General features: G+C 39.5%; 1 protein-coding gene across 1 annotated transcript in view; it reads right to left on the bottom strand.

Moving 5' to 3' along the window:
* Positions 1-500: 500 nt before the first annotated feature.
* The window catches only part of GLP2R (glucagon like peptide 2 receptor), a 39,982-nt gene continuing 30,279 nt past the window's right edge, over positions 501-10,203 (bottom strand). The window contains exons 11-13 of the mRNA XM_026861117.1: positions 9,257-9,395; positions 2,961-3,002; positions 501-836 (exon numbers count right to left, since the gene is read on the bottom strand). Coding sequence (XP_026716918.1) covers positions 501-836; positions 2,961-3,002; positions 9,257-9,395 — 517 coding nt within the window. The remainder of the gene's footprint in view (positions 837-2,960; positions 3,003-9,256; positions 9,396-10,203) is intronic.

Raw genomic sequence — 10,203 nt, 5'->3', positions numbered from 1 at the left:
TTTTTTTTTTTTTTTTTTCATATAAATCCTTTCATTTTGCTTAAAATAAATGTGTTTGGTTTGGTCTGAGATGGGGGATGATTTCAATCTGCAGAGAGAACTCTTCTACACACATATCTCTATCTATGAAACACACCTATGAAAGAGAAAAACAATGGCAATCAATTATGGATGAAGCTTCTGGGACGCAATGTGTGTGTCCAGAGTCTACTTACTTCCAGAGTACATCCTGCTCCCCTGTGTACATCTCTTTCACTATCAGTTATCTTCCAGACTGGTCAAATCAAAGCATTTTTTGATCTAGAAAACTTCTTCTACCCCAGCCACACAGCTTAGCAACATCCCAATCAACATTTTTGTCAGATCAAGAAAACTGTGACAATTGAAATACTAACTGCTTCCTCCTTGCATTGCACATCCCAGAGATCTGCACAATCTGGAGGTGAATGTCTTTCAAAATACTGTGGCTGTTGAAAGGGACTGTCCTAGTGGAGAGCTTTCTAAATCTCGCTTTCTTCGAAGACTTCCTCAGTTGTCTCTCCAGTGGTGAATTCTTCACTGCTGTCTGACATGCTTGCCCGTGGACAAGATGGGAGAGTACATCCCAGCTCTGGGCTGAGATCTGTCCTCTGTTTCACTAGCACCTGCTGGAGCTGCATGTCCCAGGGCTCACTTGCCTCCAGGGACAAGTGGTGTTTGCTGCCCAGGTGCTGTTTTTTCCGTTTCTGTGAACATTTCCGAAGGTATTTTATGTTTTCCCCAAGAAAGCAGAGCTTACAGCTAAAGGGATCTGCAAGCAGGAAGCGTGACCACTGCTTCTGGAGCTCTGCTTTCACCTGGGAGGAGAAGAAAACAGTCTGTCCACGGTGATGTCTTGTGACCACCCTGCAGTCCACTGTCCAAAATGCTAGCTGTAAAATGAGAGGGACTGTGGAAGTGCTGAGCTTCCTGCCCCTTTGGGGTGCACCACACACCTGGCAAGGTTCTTGTGGTGTAAAAACAGATTTATTTGCCAAGTCAGTCTTAAGACTGTAACATAACTCTAACTTGGGTTTTTCCTAGCCCCCGAATCTCTGATACACTGTGATCTTAATGCTCATGTGTGTGACATCTCAAGTGACTTCCATGTTTATAACCTGATGAAGTGAGGATGGGGAAAGCCCAAGGGCTGTGGAAATGAGCACCATGCAGTTGGAGTTCTGTGCTTGGATATCATCTAATTTGTTTTGTTAAAGCCTTTTATCTGGCAGTCTGCCTTAAATCCCCTGCACTGAATGTGCAGCTGCCTTGCATCACCCACGCCAGTACTACAGATGGAGGAGCAGGACATGCCCTTCCTCTAGCCACCAGGCCCTTTGGCCAGCAATCTCAGCTGGACCAGGAGGTAGAAGGCCAAAAAACTACTTTTAACTGCTGATGAGAGATGCTGGCAGTTCTGTGCCCTTCACAAATGTTAGAAAAATGCTCCTGTATTGCAGACAAGTGCCAGGTCTCTTTTTTATTTAAGTAGTTCAGAAATTGTTCCAGGTTCCCTTGTTAAATATTAGGAACCTATGGCCTACCTTTTTATAAAGCCTATCTTGTTTGTTTCACTGGTGCCTTTAAGAACATGTCCAAATTTCTGTACCTTTTTCAGTGCATTGTGTACCATGCCAGCTGGCGCTGCCAGGCTCTGAAGTGCTATTGACACCTGTTATGTGTCTTTTTATTGCAAGTAGTGGAGCTCTGCACCCTGATGAAATATAAGGGCAGTGATATTCAACTTACATTTAGGTGACATTAATTCCACAGCCTACATAGAATCATTTTCTGAGGTAGCTTGTAACAAGTCAGTGTGATAAGGCAGGTGTAGCGTGCAGCTGTGATGGTGATGAAGGCTCTGGGTTGTATATGGCCAGGAGCAGAGCCAGTAGATCAAGAGAAGTGATTGTTCTCCTTTACTCAGTAACTGTTAGACTACCTCTGAATACTTCATCTAATTTTGGGCCCTGAGTAAAAGAACTGTGTTGATAAGATTAAACTTAGCAGCAGCATTCAGGGCTGAAGCACTTGCCCTATGAGGACAGGCTGAGTGAGTGGGGCTCAGGCACACTGGAGGCCCTATGAGGAGATCATTGAGGAGATGGAGCTGGTCACTCTGCAGAGGTGTTTGGTAGGGACACAAGAGTGATCATAAATTGAAATAAAAAAGGGAAATTCTAACAGAATATATGGAAAATATATTTTCTCCTGAGTATAGTGAAGCACTGGAACAAGAGACCATAGAGGTGGTAGAACCTCTGTCCTTGGCGGGGGTCAGAGCTCAGCTGAACAAAACCCTGAGCAACCTGGTCTGAATTCAGTCTTCACCCTACACTGGGCAGCAGCTTTCTGTGCTGCCATGTCCTTGAGTAAGAGTCATCATGGATCTGCCCAAATCCTGGAATGGAGCAAATTGAACCCCCAGCTGTCCCTTGAGGTGTAGCAGGAGTCAGTTTCCAGACAAGGAATACCCCCACATCGAGCTTAGGAATGTCCTGAACAATGCATGCATTAAATTATTTTTTAACATCTTGCTGTCTAAAATATTAAAACACCCCAAATTTGGTTGCTTTACATGGACATCAGGAGTAAACTAAGAGAGGGTTTAGCCTGGCCAAACATGAAGTCTGGGATTCCATCTGATTAAAGGAGTGGGGTTTACAAAGCTGACCATAAACCCCTATTGGTATTTCAGACATCCCAAGGTATCCATGACTTCACAGCTGTAGCTACTCAGGCTTCAGCGAGATACTTCGCATTTGAATCCCAAACCTGTGAGAGGTCTTGCTGTTCTCTTAGTACAAAACAATTAGATCAGTTCAAAAGAATGCATGCATGCTCGTGAATAATCTGAGCTAGTTAGTGTGTTCACCCTTCTTGGTGTTATTAATGTATTTTACTAATCAACTGAAAACTTATCTCATATCATTGTCTCTTACCTCTCCATTAGCAAAGCAGTATAAAACTGCTACAAAAAAGCCCTGCAAGAGAAAGACAGTAAGAGGAAAACGTTAGTGTACGGGAAATACCTGAAGTTTTAGTTTAAAGATGACATTAATGTTAAAGCCATAAGTATAAACAATGCTTCTTAGTTTTCAAAAGAAAAGTAGTTGCCTTTATTTACTTATTATTGAAGTACCCATTAACTTGGTTTCATATGCCTTAGCAAATGTAGGGCACATTTGGTGCAGATGCTGAAGAACAGAGACTATAAAACCTAGTTTGCTCTTACATGTGATCTTCATTTTGCTACCACATAATTTTTATTTTCTTTTCAAACTACTGCTGTTACACTGTGGCTGCTGATAATTCTCAATATGGTAAAACAAAAAAATGAAGCCTGGGGTCTCATTATCCATGTGCTTATTTGAATTTGCAAATGAGACTACTGAGAGGGATCTCATTTGGGTGCTTTTTAAAAATTTGTGATATTTTATGTGATTAGTGCTAGTTTAAGGCTCAGCTGTATTGTGTTATGGCTATTTTGACTTGCCATTTTTCCTTTGAAATGGATTTACATAAACACATTTAAATAAAATTTAAATTCTAGAGATAAAACTTGCTTTAAACCAACCCCCAAATTACTCTTTACATTTTCCTCCTCTCTGTCTGTATTTGATCTCAGATCAAAACATCTTAAATGCATGCATCTCAGCCTAACAGTCTGACACAGATCTGTGGATTTATTACCATTGCTTCAGGAAATGCATTTCTTTTGGTATGTCTAAACATATCTATGACACAGGTTCTGATGAAGAGAACAAATACTGTTGACTATCAGTCTGAAGGCAATGTTCATATCACAAGTAAAAAGGTGTCATAACCATATATAACACAGCTGACATCATTCCTTTTCATACTCATACTTTCCCAGAAATGTTTCTGTTTTTCTCAGAAAAGCTTAAAAAGAAATTCACATACACAGCAGCTTCAATGTTTTTTATTATATCTAGCAGTAATCAAATGCATTTTTGAGCCTATTGTAGTTTTTTAGCAATCTAGAAAGGTTTGGAGCCGTTAATTTCTTAAGCATATGTGCATTAGGTATGAAAAAGAACAGTTTATCTGCCACCATAGTAGAAGTGGGGGCAAGAGAAATAGCAGTCAGGACTGGTTTTTCTGTATATTTTTTTCTACTCTATTTCATGCTTCACCTGGCTTATGGTAGAAAGATATAGGTAATTTTGACATATCATTTAACAATGTAAATTTTAAATACTTCTCTGCATCTGAATTACTTCGTAGAAATATGTAAAAAACATCACAAAATATTTGGTTGTTAGAGTCTATAATAGATGATATTTTACTATGGAGATAACTTTTAGAATAGTACATATAGATGAGTCAGAAACCATGGAGCGAGTTTCTGATAAATAAAACAAAATTTAATAGCTTAAAGACCAACTTTTTATTCAGGACTGCTTCTATACCTGGAGACAGTTTTCTTTTTTTGGGTGAAAAGTCCATGAAAATAACTATGTTGGGTGGGGTTTTTTGTGTTCTGGGCATGAGCTCTAAATTTGGCCTCACAGGCACCACAAGCAGAAATAGGAACTAACCTACATGGTGCTGTTAAGTCCTCTGACTTCTAAGCCTAACCATACCCAGTGCCAGAAATGTAGAAACTCACCACATTAGGAGAGGACTTTGTGAATATTAGTGGCACCTCTGTGCTGACTGTGAGTTTGTAAATCCCTATATGAACTTACTTGACTGCTGCTGCAATATCAGAACATGAAGTGACAGGCAGAAGCACTGTAAAATCATACCAGAAGGTGGAAAATTTAGTTGATTATGCATACTGATGTTCATTTGATATCCTGATTTCTTTAATACTTCCTCATATTCCTTTTCTTTTTTTTTTTTTTTTTTTTTTTTTTCCAAACATGGAACTTAATACTTAGAAATCCTTGCCATCTGACATGACTGCTAAGGCATACATTCTTAAAATGATCACAGTGTGACAGAAAAAGAAGAATCAGAAATACAGAAGAAATATTCATTAGCATAATAACCAATAGGAAAGGATAGATGCATGTGTAAGCCTCACAACTGTTTCAGTTCTATTGACAATAGCAACATGATAAATTTCTCATAATTAACTGGGTCTTATCCACCAGAAACCAGTGTTTTTTTCCTGTTTGCATGCACCAGTGAGCCAAGAGGTTTAGATTGCTCCACTTTGTAAAGCAAAGAAGCCTCATATGTACAGCAGAACTGTTATTTAGAATTTAATTTTGTGCTCCTTGAAAATGTTTGGGTTAAAAACTCCAGATGAGATCCCAGATGTAATTGTTTTTCTCTAACAAAACAGTTTAACTGCTTTTAAAAACTACTGAGAAGATTTACAGACTAAACAAAAATAATTATCTACAGTTTATGTGCTGTTTTTTTTGTAGCTAAAAAAGAGAATCTGCAATAAACATTGTCTAAGATTTTTGGGTATTTTGAAAATATGTTTTGCTTCTAAAGTTTGCCATGTAGCCAAGCGCATGCATGTTCCTCTAAAAGGAATTAAGTTTGTGCTTTCTAGCAGGGATAAGTAAGCTATCTTCTATATCATATTTCTTTGTACAAGCTCATAAACAAAATTTTCACTTAAAATTATTTTGTGTTTCTTAAAATAACATCTAGACCACTACAACCTCTCCAAGTAAGGATATGTCTAACTGAGGAACATGTACTCCAACACCATGTCAGCAGGGCCCCCTAGGGAGGTGGCTCTGAGTGAATTCTCTTCTGCCTGCCTGGACATTTTTCCCCTCTAGATGTAGTGGAAATATTTAATTAGAGCATCAATAACAGTGCCAAAACACTGATGCATACATACGCCAGAGCACTGGTTAAAAACAAGAATGACCATAAATTGTGAGAAAAGTGCAATAATGCTTTGATGACTTCATGTCCCCGACTGAAGAATAGGGCAGACAAACATCAAAGTTGTGAGTTAGTGAGTAGTAAGGACTTCTAGCCAGAGACATTGCTGGATACCTCATTAAAGAAAGGAGACCTGGAAACTGCTGTCCTTGCCTGACCAAGAAGGTCAAGACAGGAAGACAAGGACAAAGGACAACTTTTCTAAGCAGGTAGTTTAAGAGGAGTACTACCTCAAGAAGTCATTACTCAGCAACTCTGCAGAACACAGATTGAAGCAGACAGCAGTACTTTGTGCCTACAGATTGCCATGTCTAGTTCCTATCCTTTGTAAACTGGAGAGTAGTTACAGTGAAACACATGTACACTTGAGCATAAGTTGCTACCCGAGAATCACCATTTAGTTTCAGTGGAATTCAGACTGTTTAGGACTGGCCATTGTAATGGAGTGTGGGTCCTTCACACCTTCATGCTTGCAGCCAAGATATGAGGGCATGGAGCTGCCAGACCTACACTCTCATTCCTTTGCTTCTTCATTTTTTCCTACTTATGTACCACTAAGGCAGGGTGACTGAAGGGCAGTCAAGTACAGAAACATCTCTAAAACATTCTGCTGAATGTATAAGTGAGCAACTTCTTTTCTGCCTGCAGCTGCTAGTCCATCTATCTGTTCCACCCACGTGACTGCTCTGACAAATTTTCTCCTAGGTCTAGAAACCTGTTCATGAGTACAGTACTTTTTGTGAGTGAACATATATGAGGCCATAGTGTCATTTTTCAGATATTATGAATGAACAAAATCCTTCAGGGAAATGGAGCCCAAACTTTTCATGAGGACAGACATTCTCATATCTATGATTTTTTGGGGGTAGAAAAGCTTCCTACACAGACATTTCAAATGGAGTATTGAAGAAATGAACCTAGTTTGTTACTCTTTCACCTGATAAATTGATGGTAATTCCTGAAATGCCTAGTACTTTCAGAAGACAGCAAGAAAGCTCTTTCTCTGCTCAGGAATGCTAAGTTGCTACCTGGTTTACCTTGAGTACCTTCTGAAAGAACTAGATATATGGGAATTGCATCAAAAAGAGAGTGTCTTAAAATCTTTCTTAGAATTTATAAATGGAATCCCACAAGGACTTGAACTTTATTCAGTCTCCTTTCATAATTTTTTGTAACCAAAATGGTAAGAATTCTCCTGTTGGTCAAGCTGAAATGATTACCAAGAGGAAAAATACCTCCCTGTAGAGATACGGGAGTAGTAGATATGAGAAACGTGTTTACAGGTGTTGACATTGTCAGACTTAAATCTCGGGAAGCATGAGAGGAAACTGTAGAAGTGATCTTTTTATTGCTGGGAGAAAATACTAGAAGTCCTTTAACCCGTAGGAACACAGCAAATATAAGCATCTAAGGGTTAAGAAACTATATTCAATGGGGAGTTAAATGCTGTGACTCAAGGTTGAATGCTTGGGCAGGTGAAGGATAGGGCCCTGGGTACCTAATCTGGGACTCACAATAACTGGAAGCTGGGATGTAAAGCAACCAAGAAAAAATGACAAAGCAGAAAATGCAACTGCCCCAGTTATTCCTTGCATGGAATTAGACACCTGTGTTAAGGATCCAGCTATAGTCAATTAAGTCAAAGCTCTCTTCTTCAAAGGAGGAAAACCTGGCAGTTGTGATATAGCCCATATTTTGCTCAGTAACCCAGAAGTACGAGAAATACCTAGTGGCTCCCCACAGGCAAATCTGTGCCCTAGTCACTTCACTAACAGCCTCTCTGGGTGGAGGCACATCTGCACCTTCTCTTGAATCAAGGCAGGTTAATATTGACTACTGCCATGTCTCTTGAGGCCATGAGTGAAAGTAAAGGATGAGTAAGGGAAGTGCTGAGATTGTTCTACTCCTTGGTCCTCTGATTAATTTTCACATAGCCTTTTAAATCTATAGTTATTTAATGTAAATGGTATCAACATTCAGGGGCAGGTGCTGAGGCCTTAGTGTCCCTTTCCCAGCCAGGTGCTCTGGCACTAAGCCACAGATTTGATTTCTCTTTCATCCTACTTCCTCTCAGCTCATTTTGCATCTTTGCTTGCTGGTTCACACACCTTTGTTTGTGCGGGAAATCTGTGTAAGCTTTCTTGGGCCCTACCCTGGAACAGATTAAACCATCTCCTAGCTGGGACCTGTGTTATGTCCATTTCCCAGAGAAGCCCACTAATCAGGGGGCTAGTGTGAAAAAGTGGACTTTTCTACTGGTGCCTCTTCACTGAAGTCATGGTAGTTTTGCATGTTTCACTCCTGATGCATTAAGTGTTTTGTTGAATTTATACTTGAACCCACAAGAGACAGAAGCCCCAAACTGAGGTCCTCAAAACTGCATCTCACTTCATCTTTCTGAAGTATATAGGTGTAGTTTTGGCATTAAAAAATGTATGAGATTTTCTCTAGACTTGCATGAAAGTACCTCTGTTACAACTCCTGAACAGCACACAACTCAGGTGAGCCATGGCCCTGACAAAGTTCTTGTACATGTCTTCAGTGCACTTGCCTGAAGACTTTAGACTGGTAGGCATACCCAGAGTGCATCCTCTAGGCTGGAACCACACACAAAGCAGGTCCTGCTTATCTTTCACATGATTGTCCTCACAGCAAATGTTTTAACTCTGTTCATTTTTCTCACAGTATTCATATCTGCATCTCCTTTCATCCAACTGCCCCAAATGCCATGTGGTCTACATTCTAGTAGATAAAAAGTCCTAAAAGGTAAGGACTGCCCCACAAGCCCTCTGTGTCAGTGATGCATCAGTCATGAAGGGACAGCCCCAACTACACAAGCTGAAGTGAAGCTGGTCCTTGCACCTCCTGATACAGTCTTGATTGTGTTTTGTTTGTACAGTGGCACAACAACAAGGTCCTTGTGGTCTGTTTGAGGTATGCTGGACTTGTACTGTGCACTGAAAAAGATGAGTCCAGAACAAACTCTCTTCTCAGTGTGACTGCAAAGTCAATAGATCACCTGAAAATCTTCTTAAAAAAAGCCATCCAGTGCTTTTTAAGAATTAGCTCATGTGAAGCACGTATTTTAAAAGGAACAATTTAATCCTGTTCTCATAACAGAGGTCTGTGATGAACTGTTACCCACCACCAAAGAATACAAGATACACTGGTTTTGGAGTCTTTGGGACTACCATATTTTAAATATGCAGTTTGTGAACTCTTTATCTTGTCACTGTAATAGTGTATTTAGAGACATTATAGGTTAGAGCATAATATTATATAAGAATACTGTATATCTGTGGTATCTCTAGGTAAGCAACATATATGTGGATCTGTGACCTCTAAAACCAGTACTTACATGAAATGAACTCATTGTCAGCTGAATGATAAGCCTTATATGTCTTGGAAGTCCTTCCACCTGTTCATCAGTGATGAAGGTAAATACAAATTCATGGATCCCCAACAGTGGTATCAGCACAAGTGTAGATCTTGCCAATCTTAAAAAGAAAATGTTTGATTACAGTATTTTTTCAGCATCCTTGGTGCAAAAAAAAAAAAATTCAGCTACAAAGAAATTACTCCAGAAGTATTCCTTCAATATTCTGACTCTGGAATGGTATTAGTAGTTTTGCGATTTTGAGGACAAATTCTCAGATATCAGTTTTGGAGCACACTACCAGAAAAGTCTGTACAGGAGGAAATCTTGGCTTTGGGTTTAAGGTGAAAACTTAGGGACAAACAATTGAACAGGAAGAATGCTATCATCAAACTTATGCTGCTAGGTAACAGAAAAATATTTACATAGCTAAATATGAGTGATCTGTTAACAGGGGACTTAGACTTTCCTATCACTGCTGAAAACTCTATATAGCTGCATAGAAAGTTTCTGCAGTACTGTTGGCAGTCATCTGTTTTTTAAAAAATGCAACCAGCATAATTTTTATGGAAGACTTCTTTAACAATCTGGGAACAAGTTTGCATGGATGAAAAGAGATCTCAAAAGAAAGTAAGTTCTGAGGAGGACTTGCAATGTGAAGAATAGCTTGAATCTTTGAAACTTAAGCAAAATTATAAGCAGTAGAAAAGATACTATAACACCAAACATTAGGCAATGATAAATACAGGCATTGCTGTTGGTCATCACAATGTTTGTGTAGCAACCTGGAGAATATAGCTGAGATCTTTTGGACCTTGAATGTTAAGAGAAAGTGCAAACACGCTTCTTGTTAGGGATTTAATACTGGAATTTAATAAGAAGTTAGTAGCAGAATTTCCAACTGCCCCGCCCCCAACCCCCCCCCCCAC

Source organism: Athene cunicularia, assembly GCF_003259725.1.
Source record: "Athene cunicularia isolate RWA chromosome 18 unlocalized genomic scaffold, athCun1 chr18_part1, whole genome shotgun sequence".
Classification (NCBI taxonomy): domain Eukaryota; kingdom Metazoa; phylum Chordata; class Aves; order Strigiformes; family Strigidae; genus Athene; species Athene cunicularia.
This window is presented reverse-complemented; position numbering and strand designations above follow the sequence as displayed.